General features: G+C 34.8%; 1 protein-coding gene across 1 annotated transcript in view; it reads right to left on the bottom strand.

The window, feature by feature from the left end:
* The window catches only part of LOC136035433 (dipeptidase 1-like), a 224095-nt gene that overhangs the window by 48625 nt on the left and 155803 nt on the right, over positions 1 to 19667 (bottom strand). The window contains exon 9 of the mRNA XM_065717242.1: positions 13015 to 13191. Within this exon, the coding sequence (XP_065573314.1) occupies positions 13015 to 13191 (177 nt within the window). The remainder of the gene's footprint in view (positions 1 to 13014; positions 13192 to 19667) is intronic.

The raw sequence follows: 19667 nt of genomic DNA, 5'->3' as shown, positions 1-19667 counted from the left end.
GGATTAGAATCATAAAAATTTTGTATGATTTATGTTTTGACAATGTGCTTAAATTTCTGCTAAAAGAGTTGGTGGTGTAGGAGAGTAGGGTGTTGGAGTGACCACATGTTCGCTATAGAACTCGAGACACACAAAACAAGATGCTTTCAATTTAACTACGATGCTACCTGTCTGTCTTTTTGCAAAAGAATTTCGTAATGTGGGAGTACTAAATACAGCTTGGACGTTGAGAAACCCATTTTGTGCCTCTAATGTACATACAAAATATCATTGTGTGATCCATTCAAAGTATAACATGCCTACGATTTCTCTCATGAGTCAGGTTGGGGTATGATGTTGGAGGGGCTATGGCCACACATTGGTATTAATAGATAATTCCTACCTGATCTCATCACGACCAACACACCTACATTACTTCTAAATAGTTGGCAGTAACGGGGGAGGGGTTAGATTTGGAGAGCTCTAAGGTTCACTAAGAGCTGATTTTCTAATGAAATTTTCTAATGATTTTCTAATGAAAATCATTTTAATTTTCCGATCTAAAAAAGTTGGACGTGGGGAAAGGTCAAGTGAATGTTTAACTTTCCTGGTTTTTGCACCACGTACGGACATGGATAATTAATGAGCCGATTTGGGCCTTAGCTGTTTTTTCACTGAGTCTAGAATTCATTTGTTTTAGTCTTAAGTCAGTCCACGAGTTTGTTTTAGCTCGTTTTCAAATTGAAACCCATTTATGAACCTGTTCACTGATATATCATCATGAACATTCAGCAACTTTGATTTAGCAATTTCTAACATCGAAGTAGGGCTTAGTTTGCTCGGTATCAGTTCACCAAAATTCCTCAGCCTTAACTTAGATCACTTTTACACCGTGTCAGAGATTTTTCGTGTAAAAGCCCATTTTTGCATCGCATCAATTCAAGACCTTGCTCATTTCTGCATCAAAATAGGACTTCCTCGATATTTCACTGATTTGGAAGTTGGTTTGTTCTTGCATCGAGTAGTCACCCATGGTTTCGACCTATTTTGGGCTTGCCCCGAGTCAGCAATTGGTATGTTCTAACACAGAAATAGAGCTCGTTCTTATGTCTAAAATTAGGTCATTTCTACACCGAGTAGTTCCACAGCTTGACCTTAGCTTTATTTTCGCAACACCAATTTTCCGAATTTTGGAATTGCCTCTTTTTGAATCGAACTAGAATAATAGCTTAGATTCTGCTTATTTTTGTACCGAGATTCAAAACCCTTTTATTGGTCTGTTTAAACAAGGTGAAATGTATACTTAACCTTGTGCTAAAGCATCGGTTGATTAATGGGAGGGGGTAGTTAGAAGTGTTACTGGTTCAATCTTTATTTTCTATCTCCTAGTTTGAAATCCTTTGCCTGATTCCAGTACAAGGTGTAAAAACACGAGCCTTTTTCTACTAAACATGTCTGTGAAGGATGGGCCTATTGCATAATTTTGAGCGCTTTCTTTGATTCTTGAGTCAGGTCACCTTTGGATGGTGCATTTTTGGATATTTTTAATCGAATGGATCTTGTAAAATTCTGATACAATGCCATATGTTACTATCCTGATGTGGGAGGGGGGAAAGGTGCAACAGAGGAGAAGATTGTCCTATAATGGAAGATTTTGGGAAAAAAGTGGCGTGGGAAAGGGCCAAGTTGACCTCTAATTTTGTTGGTCACTTAAAAAGGGCATTAGAAATTTTTATTACCGCTAGAATGAGTCCTCTCCCGAATTTTTACCCACAGGGTCAATATGATCAGACCAGGGGAGAAAAAACAACAAAAAAACAATAAATAAAATATGCATCCGTGATCTTTCTTCTGAAAAAATTAAAGTTTCAACATTTTCGCAGGTATGAGCTTGAAAACTTTACAGTAGGGCTCTTTGATATGCTGAATCTCATATTATGATTTTCATCATAGTCCTATCATTTCTAGGGGTCTTTCCTCCTTTTTTCGAAAATCAGCCACATTTCTCAGCCTCGTAGCCCCTGACGGATAGGACTAAACTTAATGAAATTCACATATTTGGAATCAGCATAACAAGCCAATTCTTTTGATATATCCATTGGTATCAAATTCCGACTTTTAAAGTTTTGGTCACTATTGAGCCTGGTCATTCCTTAGTTACAGTTCTTTACCACGAACTGTTTGATCAAACAGTTCGTGGTAACGAACTGTAGTAAGGAGCGACCTGGCTCAATAGTAAACGAAACTCTAAATAACGGAACTTCGATGCTAAAATATATATCAAAAGAATCGAATTTTTATGCTGATTTTAAATATATAAGCGTTATCAAATTTAGTCCTTGTCATCAAAAGTTACGAGCCTGAGAAAATCTGAACTATTTTGGAAAATAGGGGGAAACACCCCCTAAAAATCATAGGACCTTAACGAAAATCATACCATCGCATTCAGCGTATCAGAGAACCCTATTAAAAAATTCCAAGGTCCAATCTACAAAAATGTGGAATTTCGTATTTTTTGCCAGAAGACAGATCACGGGTGCGTGTTTATTTGTTTTTTTTTTTTTTTTTTTCAGGGGTCATCGTATCGATCAAGTTGTCCTAGAGTGTTGCAAGAGGGCTCATTCTAACGGAAATGAAAATTCTAGAGCCCTTTTTAAGTGACCAAAAAATTGGAGGGCACCTAGGCCCCCTCCCACGCTCATTTTTCCCTAAAGTTAACGGATCAAAATTTTGAGATAGCCATTTTGTTCCGCATAGTCGACAACCGTAATAACTATGTCTTTGGGGATGACTTATTCTCCCACAGTCCCTGGGGGAGGGACATTGATCAAAGTTACAAACTTTGATCAATGTTTACATACAGTAATGTTTATTGGGAAGTTTACCAACGTTTTCAGGGGGATTTTTTTGGTTTGGGTGTGGGGTTGAGGGGAGAGGGCTATGTGGGAGGATCTTTCCTGGGAGGAATATTTCATGGGGGAAGAGAAATTTACTGAAAAGGGCGCAGGATTTTCTAGCGTTACTATTAAAAAAAACAATTAAAATATTAACATGAAAAAAAATTTTCAATTGAAAATAAGGAGTAGCATTAACACTTAAAACGAACAGAGATTATTACACATATGAGGGGTTCTAAAAATACTTTAACACAAAGATTCTTAAGGAATTAGGAGGAGATTCTTAAAGAATTGGGACAAAACTTAAGATTTAGTGTGAAGAGCGAGGTATTAACGAGGGACAAACCCCCTCATATACATAATCAAAAATATAAGAATATAAAAGTTTGTTACGTAAGTTAATTCCTAAGTTACGTATATTTTTTACTAATAAAAACGTCCGTTCAAAATTAAAAGTTCTATTTGCCTTTTTAAGTAACCGAAAAATTGGAGGGCAACTAGGCCTCCTTCCGCAGCCCTTATTTCTCAAAATCGTCTGATCAAAACTAAGAGAAAGCCATTTAGCCAAAAAAAGAATTAATATGCAAATTTCATTTAATAATTTATGTACGGAGAGCCAAAATCAAACATACATTAATTCAAAAACGTTCAGAAATTAAATAAAAAAAAAAAAACTAGTTTTAATAACTGAAAGTAAGGAGCGACACTAAAACTTAAAACGAACAGAAATTACTCCGTATATGAAATGGGTTGTCTCCTCTGCAATCCTTCGCTCTTTAAGCTAAAGTTTAATTCTTTGCCACAATTCTACTTTTAAAACAATTAAAAACTTTCCTCCTTTTTTTCAAAAATCAGACACATTTCTCAGCCTCGTAGCCTCTGACGGATAGGACTTAATCTAATGAAATTTACATATTTGGAATCAGCATAACAAGCCAATTGTTTTAATATATTCATTGGTATCAAATCCTGACCTTTAAAGTATTGGTCACTATTGAGCTGGGTCATTCTTTAGTTACAGTTCTTTACCACGAACTGTTTGATCAAACACTTCGTGGTAACGAACTCTAATAATGAGCGACCCGGCTCAATAGTAAACGAAACTCTAAAAAAAACGGAACTTCGATGCTAAAATATATAAAAACAAAAAAAAACAAAACAACAAGCAACATAAAAAACAACAACAAATAAAATATGCATCCGTGATCTTTCTTCTGAAAAAATTAATGTTTCAACATCTTTGATATGCTGAATCTCATGTTATGATTTTCATCATAATTCTATTACTTCTAGGGGCCTTTCCCCCTTTTTTCGAAAATCAGACACATTTCTCAGCCTCGTAGCCTCTGACGGATAGGACTAAACTTAATGAAATTTACATATTTGGAATCAGCATAACAAGCCAATCCTTTTGATATATCCATTGGTATCAAATTCCGACTTTTAAAGTTTTGGTCACTATTGAGCCGGGTCATTCCTTAGTTACAGTTCTTTACCACGAACTGTTTGATTACCCATCAAAATCCAAACAGAGATCATTGAAAGACAATTTCATGAAATGTAATTAAACAAATAGAAAAACTAAAGTAAGGAGCAAGTTTAAAACTTAAAACAAATTGAAATTACTCTGTGTATTAGGAGGACTGACCCCTTCTCAACACCTTGCTCATTAAACAAAAGTTTTTTAATGCTTTGAAATTTTTTTTTTCCGATTCCAAATTTTCTCAGAAATTTGGACAAAAGCCAAAATTCAGTGTAAATAGTAAGAAGCCAAAGAGGAGATAACCCCTTTCATATAAAGAATAATCTGTTCAAATAGGTTTCAAATCTGTTCTTTGCTTTCAATTTAAAAGCTCCTATGTTAATTTAATTTTTGATTGCTTTCCAAATCATACCCCGGTCCAACAAAGATATAATTTGAGGTACCGGCCCCTTAAATATCTCATTAATTGCTTTTAAATGTTTAAATCAATAATTCAACGTTGATTAGTACCGTCCTACGTTTAAATTTACAATATCAATTTCGGGTAAAATTTGAATATACTTAAAAAAACTGCCAATGAATAGCAATTTCGGGAAAAAGTCCTTGTTAATTTTATTACTACAGAATTTCGATTAGATGAAAAGGAGAATTTTGTGAGACTTTTGATCTTCTACATAACTGAAACCATCACAACCTCTAAAATAGTATTTTCTTATCGATAAATACATCTATATATATAAAAAAAAGTTGTTTGTCTGTCCGTCGACTGACGTCAGACTAGGAAAAAAACTGCATCAATTTCATCATATACCAATTAAAAACGAATGTATTCAAGCCGAAGTAGCTGAGTTGGTAAAGCGTTATGTTCCAGGTTCTAGGTCCGAGAGGCTCCAGGTTCGAACCTTGGCTTAAGCATTAATACAAAAGAAGAAAAAAAAACAAAAAAGGTAAAAACTACAAAAAAAAACTAAAATGAAAATACTAAGAAAACTAAAAAAGCTAAAAAACTAAAAAAAAACTAAAAAAAGGTAAAAACTACAAAAAAAACTAAAAAGAAAAAAAACACTAAAAACTAATAAAAAAACTAAAAAAACTAAAAACTGAAAAAGAAAAAAAAATAAAAAAAGGAAAAAAACTGAAAAATAAAGGAGAAAAAGAAAACTAAAAAAAATAAAAATAAAAATAAAAAAAAACTAAGAAAGGTAAATGCATTCAAGCCAAAGTAGCTGAGTTGGTAAAGCGTTATGTTCTAGGTTCTAGGTCCGAGAGGTTCCAGGTTCGAACCTTGGCTTTTGCATTAATACAAAAGAAGAAAAAAAACTAAAAAAGGTAAAAACTACAAAAAAAACTAAATGAATATACTAAAAAAACCTAAAAAAGCTAAAAAACTAAAAAAAACTAAAAAAAAGGTAAAAAACTATAAACTAAAAAGACAAAAACTAAAAAAACTAAAAAAGGTAAAACTACAAAAAAAATAAAAGAAAAAAAACTAAAAACTAATAAAAAACTAAAAAACTAAAAAAAAAACTGAAAACTGAAAAAGAAAAAAAAATAACAAAAGGAAAAAAACTGAAAAATAAAGGAGAAAAAGAAAACTAAAAAAAATAAAAATAGAAATAAAAAAAAACTAAAAAAGGTAAATGTATTCAAGCCGAAGTAGCTGAGTTGGTAAAGCGTTATGTTCCAGGTTCTAGGTCCAAGAGGTTCCAGGTTCGAACCTTGGCTTTAGCATTAATACAAAAGAAGAAAAAAAACTAAAAAAGGTAAAAACTACAAAAAAAACTAAAATGACGACTGGAACACAGGGACACAACTACAACGGGAACGCCGGGGGGCACAGAGGGGATATATAAATGACGATGGGGACACAGGGAATGTTTGATTAGCAATCACCATCAACAAAGCTCAAGGGCAATCATTAGAATAATGAGGTATAGATCTGAATACGGATTGTTTTTCCCATGGACAATTATATGTTGCATGTTCAAGAGTCGGTAAACCAGACAATCTATTTATATGTACAGACAATGGGACAGCGAAGAATGTTGTATATTCGCAAGTTTTACGTAGTTATATATATATATATATATATATATATATATATATATATATATATATATATATATATATATATATATATATATTCACAGGTGGGACACAGGGACACAACTACAATGGTGCGTAACTAATATGGCACGTAACGACTTACGCGCGCGGGGGGGGGGGGGGCTTGGGGGGCGCGAAGCGCCCCCAACAACTAGGTGTTGGGTGGCGCTTCGCGCCACCCCAACAGCTAGTTATATATATTTATTTAAATACATTGAAGTAGTTCATATAAATAGAAAAAGAAAAATATTACCATACATAATTGCAGAAGATTAAGTTTATAGCAACATTTACCACCCCAAAGAAATTTACTGGCGGGTTTGATGATGGCCTGCCTTACTTTTTTCACATCTGTGCTGGTAGATACGGGAATGTAACATTTTATCTGTATAGATAAAAATTTAATTAATTCCTCCTCCCCCTACCTCTTTCAACATATATTTTTGTTTTCAGTCTCAAACATCTCAGAGACATTTCAGTTTTTTCTTTTTTGTTGCCTTAGTGACGGTTCGGGTAATCTATCAGTTAGCAAAAGAAAAGGATTCAGAAGTCCTTAACTACCCATCAATTAATTAAGTTATCCAATGTTCTTCACCCTTGCTCAAACACATAATCATTGTTGCTGTTACTGACGGAAATAATAAATCTCTTGGTAAGATTTTACCTGTCATTATTTGATTTCTCTCTTAAGGTTGTGCTGACTCCTATCTTTTAGACAGTATAACATTAAACACCTGCAAAACTACTTCCGAGTCATTCCAAACGTCTGTCAGAACAGACAAGAAAATGACCTATCAAAAAATGTTTTAAGTACCCTTGGCACTTAGAAAGCTTGTCCGACAGCCTCACTAAGGCAACAAAAAAGAAAAAAAACTGAAATGTCTCTGAGATGTTTGACAATTTCCCTTCCATTTGGAAGGATTTATAGTGGGAACTTCACCCTTTCGCATTCTTAATGTGCTTCCAAGAAATATTTGAGGGGATCAATGAACTTCGATATATCTTTTCACTATTATTGTTATTAGTTTACCTGTGTCAATGTAACTGATATTGATCTGTTTGAAGGCCAATAACAATAATGATATTGGTCTGTTTTTCAATATCATTATTATTGAAGAATTATTATTGAATAATATGATATTGCTTTTCAATATCATATTATCGAATATATATGCGCACAAGGCCAATGTGCGCATAAAACAAACTGCCAATGAGAAAAAAAAATAAAATAAAAAAACAGTCATTTCTGGTTCGGAATCCAGTGCACCAATCATTTAATGAAAAAATGTGTCTTTGTTTACTCAAGTGCTGAGCATGACAAATTTTCTGAAGTGTCTTTTAACAGGAAATTGGCCAAAGCGGTCTTAAAAAAAAGAAAAATTGTCAATGGCAAAAGTTGCATTTTATTTTTCGGCATTAATCGTTAGTTTCACAGAACACCCTTTTCATTGTCTGCAATTAACAGTCGAACAAGCCCTTTGAGGTGAAACTTCAATGATTTAAAAAGTGAATACTCAGATGAAGGGAACTGCCAGAAAATTTTCCGGGGGGCATGCCCCAAATGGCGGTGGTGGGTTGGGTGACAGGGAATATATTTCAGGATATTTTTTCGTAGGAATAAGTTTATTTTCAAATAGTCTTAGGAAAAAACTCTCAAGTAAAAAGAACAATTAAATTGCATGCAAAATAAAACACAGTAAATTTTAAACAACAAGGATTCCTGGCAAAGGGATCAATTTATTAAATCAGTAATATATTTAATTATTATGCATTTAATCTTAAGAGAGATTTATTGCTTTGTTAGATTATAATTAATGTAGACTTGTCTTTATGCAATTTCCTACGCCTTGGAATAGTTGACAGATGGAGTAAACATACTCGAAAACCATCCCGTCTGCATAGATACCACGTTCTGATTTTATACCGGCCACATAAAATGTACCTCTTTCATAACAGGACAATTCTCACCCTTGAACTCAAATCCCTTATATATTGAGACATAAAAAAAAAAATATAGAATAGCGAAAGAAAAATGAAATTTAAACTTAACTATGCAGCTGTCAAATTGACCCTCTTTCTTTTTATTGACCTATTCTATCAAATAAAATGACCTGGTTAAAAAATATTTCGTCACCAGAGAATATTATCAAATAGTTTGTAATAACAAAAACTGGAGGCAAAATGACGGGTCAATATTCACCAAAAGCTAAAAATGAAATTCTCATGACAATTCGCTACACCAACAATATTGGCTTTTTAAGATTCTAAATATTGTATAAAACTCATTCATTTTATTGTTACCCAGCCGAAAGCAAAAATATGAGGAAATTTGCCTGTAAGGGAAACGCCCCAAAAAAGCAAGCGATCGCATTGAAAATCCTTTTAATAGATACATCGTATCAGAGAACCCTACTATAGAGGTTTAAAGCTCCAATGTTCAAAATGTGGAATTTGGCATGTTTTTCAGAAGAAACATCGTCGATACATGTTTATTTGTTTTGTTTTTTCTCCAAGGGTGATTTTAGCTCACTCAAACGTGGTTTTAAAGCTTTTTTTTAAATGACCATACAGATTGGGCTAGAGGAAAGTCTTGTTTCCTGCTATTTTAGGGCACCAAAGTCCAACTTCACCCCAAAGAGGATGAATTTGTAATCAATTTAAAATTCTGAGAAGCTAATTGATTTAAAAGTGTCAATAACTACATTTTAGGCTTCCAAGTTGCAAAAGAAGTAATCCCACATGGTGGCAGTACTGGATTCAACCAAGTTGATTCGCTTTATTAGTAATGAAATTAGGATAAGTTTGGTGATCTGTAATTGCGTATCCGCTATGATAAGGGGGTGAGTCATTGTTTAGGTGGGGGTAAGGTAGACTCCTTAAAAAGTACATTTTAATGGACAAACTGCTTACTGAGGCATCAAAAAAATGTTGAAAGAGGTAGGGCGAGAAAGAATTAATTAAAATATTTCTCTATACAGCTAAAAAGTTGAATTTCTATATCTACCAGCACAGAGGTGGAAAACGCAAGGCAGGCCATCATCAACCCCGCCAGAAAATTCCTTTTGGCTGGTCAATATTGCTATGAACTGAGTTTTATGCAATTTTAAATGGTAATGTTTTTCTTTTCCTATTTATATGAAGCACTTTAAATGTATTTAAACAAATGTATGTAATGCATTTATCGATAAGAAAATACTATTGTAGAGGTTGTGATGGTTTCAGTTACGTAGAAGATCAAAAGTCTCACAAAATTTCCATCAATACAAACAATAATACTCCTTTTCATCCGACCGAAATTCTTTAGTGGTAATATTAACAAGGACTTTTTATCAAAATTGCTATTCATTGCCAATTTTTTAAGTATATTCAAATTTTATCCGAAATTGGTATTGTAAATTTAAACGTAGGACGGTACTAATCAACGTACAATTATTGATTTACACACTTTAAAAGCAATTAACCAGGGATTTAAGGGACCGAAACCTCAAATTATATTTTAGTTAGACTTGGGTATGACTTGGAAAACAACCAGAAGTTGCATTAAAAAAGGAGCTTTTAGACTGAAAGCAAGGAACAGATTTGAAACCTGTTTGAACAGGTTATTCTTTATATGAAGGGGGCTTATCTCCTCCTTGACTCCTTACAATGTACTTTGAAGTTTGGCTTTTGTCCAGATTTTTAAAGGAAATTTGCAATTGGAAATAAAAAATTTCAAAGCACTAAAAAACTGCTGTTGAATGAGCAAGGTGTTGAGAAGGGGGCAGTCCTCCTAATATACAGAGTGATTTCAATTTGTTTTCAAGTTTTAAACTTACTCCTTACTTTAGTTGAAAACCTTTTCTATTTGTTTAATTAAATTTCATAAAATTGTATATTTCAATGATCTCTGTTTGTATTTTGATGAGTAATCAAACAGTTCGTGGTGAAGAACTGTAACTAAGGAACGATCCGGCTCAATAGTAACCGGAACTCTAAAAAACGGAATTTTGACACCAATAGATATGTCAAAAGAATTGGTTTGTTGTGCTAATTCTGAATATATAAATTTCATTAAGTTTAGTCTTACCCATCAAACACTACGAGCCTGAGAAAATTTGTCTAATTTTCGAAAAAAGGAAGAAAGACCCCCTAGAAGTCATATCACTTTAATGAAAAATTACACCATCAGATTCTTTGTATCAAAGAACCCTACTGTAAAGTTTCCAAGTTCATATCTGCAAAATGTGGAAACTTTTATGTTTTTCAGAAGAAAGATCACGGATGCGTGTTTATTTGTTGCTGTTTTTTTTCTCCAGGGGTGATCGTATTGACCTAGTGGTCGAAAACGTCAGAAGAGGACTCATTTTAAAGGAAATGAAAATTTCCAGTGCCTTTTAAAGTGACCAACAAAATTGGAGGTCAACTACGCCCCTTCCCACGCCACCTTTTTCCTAAAATCATCCAATCAAAATTTCAGATTGCCATTTTGTTTACCATAGTTGAAAGGCCCAATAACTATGTCTTTGGAGACAAAATGACCCAACTACAGCCCCTGGGGAAGAGTTTGTAAGTTATAAATTTGCCCATTGTTTACGTATAGTATTTGTTATTGGGAACTTTTCATACATTTTTCGGGTGGGGAAGGGAGGATGAATTTCCTGCTGGGAGGATTTTTACAGGGAGAATTTTCTATGGAGAGAGAATATTCTAGTGGGTAAACTTTTCGTGGGAAATTTTACACTGGGTGAATTTGCCAGAGTTCATAGAAGAAATGTCTGTATATGTCTTGCTTTCTCTTTACCGATCCAATTTTACGCCTGGATATGTTAAAGGTAATTGTCCGGGTTAAATTTTCGCCAAGATTGAATTGTTCAGAGGATATTTCTGTTGGGAGGGGGATTTTTCCATGGAGGTGGAGCCACATATTCTGGTGCTATTTCAAAAACGATCAGAAATTAAATATAAAAAAACAAGTTTTTTCAAACGAAAAGTAAGGAACAACATTAAAACTTAAGCCAAACAGAAATAATTACGTATTTGAGAGAGGTTGCCCCCTCCTCAACACTCCTCTCTTTACGCTAAAGTTTAAATGTTGTCCCAATTCTTTAAAAACGACTCTTGAAACACAATGGTCGTTTGAGTAGAAGAATAAGTAACGTTTTTTCAAGGTGCCGAAAAACTGTAGCGTGAAGAGCGAGGTTTTGAGGAGGAGGCACTCCCCCTCACATTCGTAATAATTTCTGTTCATTTTAAATTTCAATGTTGCTCCTTACTTTCAGTTGAAAAATTTGTTTTTTTATTTAATGAAGCTTAGACACAAACATTTGTCTAAAGGCAATGAAAAAAAGTAAGTAATTGCAAAAAAAACACAAAACAATAGCCTACTTACAAAAACTAAGATATAAACTCTCAGCACTCAGTTCTGTTGAGCAATGCCGAAGCGTCGGACGGATACTTTTTAACAATATTGACAGTTTTGAACTTGGTTATCAAACACCGAAATATTTAATGCCTATAGACTCAGTGTTCATAAAAAGTAACGCATTATCAAAGTAGTTCGCTCAAAGTAAAACATAAAAACTAAGATTAAGAAAATCAAATAAAATTTTTTAATTCAATATTTTTAATTTAATTTTGAATACAAAAACCAATATATTTGACACTTTTATAAATCATAACAGCGAAAAATTAAATCTTTTTCAAAGTGAAAACTAGATAAATACAATCACTCCTGAAAATAAATAAATAAATGATAATAAATCTTAAAAAAGGTGTTCGTTCAGTCGGAACATACCAAAATTCCCAGCATTCCATTCCGGGGAAACATTTCTGATTGTAGTGGCTTCATATATCAACTCATAAGTACTCTTGCAATGCAAGCAAAAGTTGATGGCATATTTTTACCGAAACTGCCCCTTTTAAAAATGTTTTCCTTTGTTTTTTTCTATAATTATATGAGCTTTCTTGTGTACTAGTAACTGCACTAATTCCTTATAAACAAATACATATTGAGGATCATAGTGAAAAGCCGATCCTTTGATTTAATGTTATCATGAGTTAGGCTCTTATTTTTTTATTGGCAGTGATAGTTATTTACTTATCATTCATTACTACGAAGAATTTGATGTTTTTTGTCACTCTAGTCTCTAACCAAATCACATAGAAACAATGTTTGTGAAAAACTAGAAAGGGGTCACTCAGTCACAAATTAGAACTTATATTTTTTTTTATTAAGGGTCAAAACCTAGTGGCTGGCAGCCAACAATGAGGCAACACACATTTTTTTCCATGGTTTTTCCCAATTCTATTCTCTTTCCTTTGTTTTCCTTGTAATTACTTTACAATCTCAAATTTCCAGGGGGACTATGGCCCCCCTGCCGGCGCCCATGCTCGGATGATGAATGAAGGTAGGTATTATATGTTGTAGAGATATAGATCCCTTGCAGTTATGTCAAAGGAGTAGATGGACACAGATTTTGACAACGACATTCTATCAATTTTTCTTCACGTTGGGAAATTGATCTTGGTATAAATTAAATACTTAAGTTCTAAATTGCTCTGAGAACCTACCAGTTTCTTTAGAACTTCATCAGGAACATTTCTCGTTGTATTGCAAAGTGCTCTTGCAGATGAATGTGAAAAAACCACTGGTGCGCATGATCCTGCCAAGACGTCGTGCATTGTGGCTTTACTGACATGGGACAAGTCTATTAACATCCCAAGTCTATTCATTTCTTTGATCACCCCCTAAAAAATAAACAAAAGATAATGTGCATTCCTATACACACAGCTCTTTTAAGCCTTAGATACAAGATCGTATCCAGGATTATTTTCGAAGGAGGGGGTATTAACAAAAAAAACTTTAAAAATGTATCAAAATTTTGTTTGTATTCATTTATCTTGCAATTTTACGAATAAGACGAATGTTCTGGGGGAGGGGGGGTTCAAACCCACTAACAATTTCCCCTGGATACTGCCTTGCTTAGATATGTAGCAATTAATGCTTAATAAAACGTTGTATATATGTACCATACATAGATATGAATATATCTCCGCTTTTCCTTAAAACAAATACAATCTTTGATGCAACTGATTCTATGATTTCGGGAGAGTAAATAATAGTTTAAAAAGTAGAGTTGAGAGAAAGAGTCAAACTTTAGCGTAAAGAGCGGGGCGTTGAGGAGGGAACAGCCCCTTTCATATGCGGAGTAATTTCTATTCGTTTTAAGTTTTAATATCGCTCCTTACTTTCAGTTAAAAAAAACTTGTTTTTTTTATTTAATTCTCTTTAAAAGCCATTTTAACTGTAGCTTGAAAGTTGTTTTGCTAGTGATTGACAAAACATTACAGACGTATATTCCAGTTATAAGACCAATAGTACCCCCCCTAAAAAAACATAACAAGGCCGTTGAAATAACTCATTCCTAAAAATACACGATATCAGCCGTATAGAATAAAGCAGCTGGAGCTTACATAATATGTTTTCTGGTAAGTACAGAAAAGAACAGTTTTTCAAAAATTCGAAAAAAATATTATAGGCAGGTGTTGCTAAAACTAAAAAAAGGAGCTATTGTTGATTCCTACTGTCAATTTTAATGTTTCATGTTCAATCTATTCTTAAAACATAATGTTGCCACCTTGAGCGTGTAAAATTGAATATATAACAAAGAAGCATAATTGCGTTTTTGTTTTTGTATATGGTTACGACTCCTTTGGCGAGTATCTTTTCGCTTTTGTTCGTGGTGTCAGGTATAAACAAATAAATAAGCATGTTTTCTGTTTTTTATTAAACAGTCGTATTCATATGACAACTACCTATTATTTAGAAGATTCTCTCGAGTCTCATTTTTACCTTTGTTAATTAAAAGTAGTATGCTTTTATAAGCAACCGTTTGTGTTCCTTTGTACCAACAAAAAATGTTTCCAACAAATTAGAGCTAACTAATATTAAATTAATACATGTAATAGCAGACCAGAATGCATGTGCCCTAAAAACGTTAATGAGAATACATTGAGGAAATGTTGGGGGTAACGTCAAATAAAATTTAAAGACACCATGCGTATCCAAGGAATATCTATGGAACGGCTAAGAGCGTTAAGTTTAAAAGTTTAAGGAATGTTGAAGGGGATATAAAACAAAATCTACCGACACAACCTATGTCCATCCAGGTTGTCAAAAGACCATGCCAGCAAACATCTCTGCTAAGGTTTTTCTTATATAAAACGGAATCAAAAGACACCAGGCTGTCAAAAGGGTGTGCCTGCAAAATCTATGGAGTGACTCTGTGCATGAATGTTTTATGTTCAGGGGACCTTGAGGGGGAAAACACTAAGAGAAAAAAACACTAAATTTATACAGGTTGTCGAAAGAGCGCGTTTTCAATTTCTCAGGAACGGCTAAGGATGTTAACTTGAAATATCAGAGGTAAAGCTACAGCGTTGTCTGTAGTAAAAGCCATAAGGCTTCAATGTTTTACCTTTTTTCCACAGAGACACTTCATATAGAAGGGAAGGTCGTATAAACTTTGGAAAGTTTGTATAAACTTTTGACTTTTTAAGAGTCAAAAGTTATTGGAGGGTAACTACCCCCCCCTCTCTACCTTTTTCCCTATTTGCACTAGATAAAAATTTTGTGATAGCCATAATGTTAAAAACAGTTCAAAGGTCATATAGCAGAAACTCCGGTTTCGACACAAACCCCCAAAGCCTGGGGGCAGGCGTTGCAAGTTATACCGTGAGGGTACATTTTGTTCTTATGGAAGAGTGCCCGCATAAACTTCAGAGAGGACTCCTTTCATTGGAAATTGAAAGTTCTAGCTAACTTTTAAGAATCAAAAGTGATCGGGGGCAGCTAGCCTCCCCACATGCCTCCTTCTCCCCAAATGCATCAGATACAATTTTGAGATAGCCATTTTGTTAAAATTAGTCAAAAAGGTCAGATAACAAATACTCAGGTGTTGACACAATCCCTAGGGTCCGCAGGCAAGCGTTGTAATTTATATTCTGGGGGCATATATGATTCTTATGGAAGAGATGCTCGTATAAACTTAAGAAAAGGCTCTTTGGAAATTGAAAGGTATAGTTCACTTTTTAAGAGTCAAATTGTGATCGGAGGACAGCTAGTCCCCACCCCCTTTTCCCCCAAAAGCATCAGATAAAATTTGAGATTGGCATTTTTTTAAAAATAGCTAAGAGGTCAGATAACAAAACTCTGGTATCGACACAACCCCCCGGGGCCCGGGGGCAGGTTTTTTCAGTTATGCCCTGGGGGCACATATGGTTCTTATGGAAGGGGTGCTCGTAAAAACTTCAGAGAGGGCTTACTTGATTGGAAATTGAAAGTTCTATTTCATTTTTAAGAATTAAAAGTAATCAGAGGGCAGCTTTTCTCCCAAAATGCATAAAATAGAAATTTTGACATAGCAATTCTGTTAAAAATAGTTCATAGGTCAGATAAGAAAAACTCCAGTGTCCACACAACCCCCGGAGGCCCAGAGATTATATCCTAGGGATTATATCGGATTAATTATTATTAGTCCGAGGGATTATACGGGTCTTATGGAAGGTATCCTCGTATAAACTTCAGGGAGGGCTCATTTGGTTGGAAATTGAAAGTTCTATTCACTTTTTAAGAGTCAAAAGATATCCAAGGGCAACTACCCCCCACGCCCTGTTTTCCCCAGACCCACCCAATAAAAAACTTATGATAGCCATTTTTTTTTAAATAGCTCAAAAATCAGACAACAATAACTCTGGGGTGGACACACTCCCCCCGAATCCGGGCGCAAGTGTTTTAAATTATGCCCTGGAGATGTGTAAGGTTTTTATGTTGGGGGTAGTCTTACAAACTTTAAAGGTGGTTCATTTGATATGAGCCAAATATGAGCCTTCTTATGAGTCAGAAGTGATCAGAGGGTATCTAGACCCCCCCTCCACATACATACCCCCTTTTTCCCCAAAAGCATCTGATCAAATCTTTGAGATAGTCAGTTTGTTTGAAATAGTCCAACAATCAAATAACAAAAATTTGGGGTAAACATTCCCCCCCAGAATCCCATGGGAAGGGTTGTAACTTATACCCGGGGGCATATAGAGTTTTGTACGGAAAAGGTTGTCGCATAAACTTTGGAGAGGGCTCAAACGATCAGAAATTGAAAGTTCTTAATTCCGTTTTTAAAAGTCAAAACTTGTTCAATGGTAGCCCCTCCTCACCCTCTTTTCCCCAAATGCGTCTGGTCGAATTTTCATATAGCCATCTTGCTCAAAATAGATCAAAGATCATATAAAAAAAACTCCAGGGATAACAGAACCCCCCAGAACCCGGAGGCAAGTATTGTAAATTGTCTCCTAGGGGCATATGAAGTATTTATGGAAGGGATGGTTGCATAAACTTCGGAGCGCTCATTTGATTGTAAATCAGAATTTGTAGTTTTCTTATTAAGAGTCAAAAGTAATCAGAGGACAACTAGCCCTCCCCAAGCCCTTTTTTTACCAAATGCATCCAATCGAAGTTTTAATACAGCCTTTTTTTTCAAAATAGTTTGAAGATCAAATAATCAAAACTCTGAGGTCGACAACCCCCCAGAGCCCGGGGTAACTTTTATAAGCTATGCACCGGGGGCATATAGGGTTTTGTGCAAGGGGTGGTAGTAAATAAACCTCATGAATTTCAGAGATGGCTCTTTTTGTTCGAAATTGAAAGTTCGAGTTACATTTTTAAGATTCATCAAAAGTTATCTGAGGTCACCTACCCCTCTTTTCGCAAAATATATCAGATCAAAATTTTGAGATAGCCATTAAATTTGAAATAGTCCAACGATCAGATGACAACTACTCGGGTTTAACATAATCCTGCCCCCAGCCCGGGAGAAGGGTTGTAACTTATGCTCAGGGGACTAATAAGGTTTCTACGGAAGAGGTGGTCGTATACACTTCGGAGGGGACTCAAATGATTATAAATTGAAAGTTCTGGTTTACTTTTTCTCAGAGAAAGCACTATAGTGTTGCCTATAGTAGAGGCCATAAGGCTCCAATGTCTCTTTATTTATTTTTTTCCCAAGGGCACTTCATATCGACGGGGTGGTCGTACACACTTTGGAGGGGGCACATTCGATCGGAAATTGGGAGTTTCAGTGCCCTTTTTCCGAGTAAAAGTCATTAGAGGGCAACTAGCCCCCCCCCACTCCACGTGAATTGACAGTTCTAGTGCCCTTTTTCAGAGTCAAAAGTGATCAGAGATCCAATTTGTTCAAAATATTTCAAAGATCAGGTAAAAAAACTCTGAGGTCCACACAACTCCCCAGAGTCCCCAGGTTTTTACGGAAAATATGGTCGTATAAACTTAGGAGGGGATTCAAATGATTAGAAATTGAAAGTTTTAATTCCCATTTTTAAAGTCAAAAGTGATGCAATTGCACCTAGCCTCCCCCTCCCAATCAACCCCAAGCCCATTAGGATCCATTTGTTTTCTCCAGAGGCACTTCATATGCAACGGGTGATGTTATAAACTTCGGAGGGGGGGGGGAGGGCTCATTTAATTGGAAATAATAATTTTTAGTTCCCATTTTAAGAGTCAAACGTGATTTGAGCGCATCAACCCCCCTCCTTTCCACGCCACCTTTTTCCTAAACGCATCCAATCAAAATTTTGAGATGGTCATTATGTCTGAAATAGTCAAGAGGTGAATTAATTTAAATAATTATTATTCGGGGGTTGACAAAACCTCCCACTACCTCAGGACAAAGGCTGTAAGTTATGCAAGCTGTCCATTGTTCATATATAAGGTTTTTATCGAAGGGGTAATCCTACAGACTTCGGAAAAGCCTCCTTCGCTTTAAATTAAAAGTTCTCGCTCTATTTTTAAGAGTCAAGAGTAATCAGACGGTAGGCAGCCCCCCTCACATGCCTATTTTTTCTGAATGCTTTCGATCAAAATTTTGAGCTAGCCATTTTGTTCAAAATAGTCCTAAACTCAAATTACTATAATTTAGGGATTGAGAAATCCTCCATAGTCCCCAAGGAAAGGATTCTAACTTATGTAAGCTGCCCATTATTGGAACACAAGGTTTTTTGTGGAAGGGGTATTAGCTTCGGACGCCACAACCATAATGACTATCCCCAATTTTCCCCAGTATCATAAGGCTGCATAGCGGAAAAAGGAGTACGAAGAAAAGAGTATAACAGAAAAGGGTGCTGGAGGAGGCCAGTTGACCACCATTCACTTTTAGGCCTAACTAAAAGGATATAATTTAATTTAGCACCTTAACTCTAAGACTCTAAGACCATCTATTCTTGTGAAATAGTTTTCTCAAGACGTTCCTCATTGATCTTCTTTTGGTGACTCCGATGTCTTTTTTCAACCATGTTTTTTCGACAAATAAATATGATATTCTATCACGATTCGATGACGTAGGCCAATTATGTCGTAGTGTCAAAGTTACCTTTATAGATTGTTCTCTGAAAGACCCTTGCTCACATTAATAACTTTGATTAGATATTGCTTCCTGCCGAGGTGCTAGAAAAATATTAGTTTTCCTGGAAGAAATATATTTTTTTTGCACTTTCTGGATTGCTGGAGAAAGTCTATGATGTAGGCTGAAACAATATATGGGCATGAAAATATTTTTAGTCTTAATTTCACTCTGTATTGGCAACTATTACATATGTAGCCATTATAGTTTAATCTTCACAAGAGAAAAATAAAAATTAAACCATGGGTTATTTTAAATTCAAAATAATTAATCTTTTTGTGGGACGTTTTTGTTTTGTTTTATGGAATATGTAATACTTTCTATTTTAGTAGTTATCTCATTAAAGCTTAGAAAAATTGTAAAGGCTTGTAGAAAATTGTAAAGCTTGTTCGAGATATTTAGAATACTTTAACTCAAACTATGGCAAATTTTACTATGCGTTAGACATGGATGGTATTTTATAATATCCTTCCCAAACTAAATTATGAGGCTACCCCTCTGTAATCTAAATTGTTTTAGGGGATCTCAGGAGTCCATAATTTCGTTGTCAAGATTTATTTAAAATATATTTGAAGCAAATCCTTATGTCTGTTTAATTCGGAACAAACCGAGTTTTATCAAGTGAAATATGCTAGGAACTTTAGAATGCCATTAACCTCAGCATGTTTTTTTTTCTTTTTATGTCATGATTTCTGCTGAATTTCTCTTTAAATATTTGATAAGCAATTTGTTCAATAAATTAATAGCTCATAG

The sequence above is a fragment of the Artemia franciscana genome, chromosome 14 (assembly GCF_032884065.1).
Source record: "Artemia franciscana chromosome 14, ASM3288406v1, whole genome shotgun sequence".
NCBI lineage: Eukaryota > Metazoa > Arthropoda > Branchiopoda > Anostraca > Artemiidae > Artemia > Artemia franciscana.
The sequence above is the reverse complement of the archived record's forward strand: the minus strand, read 5'-3'. Positions and strand labels throughout refer to the sequence as shown.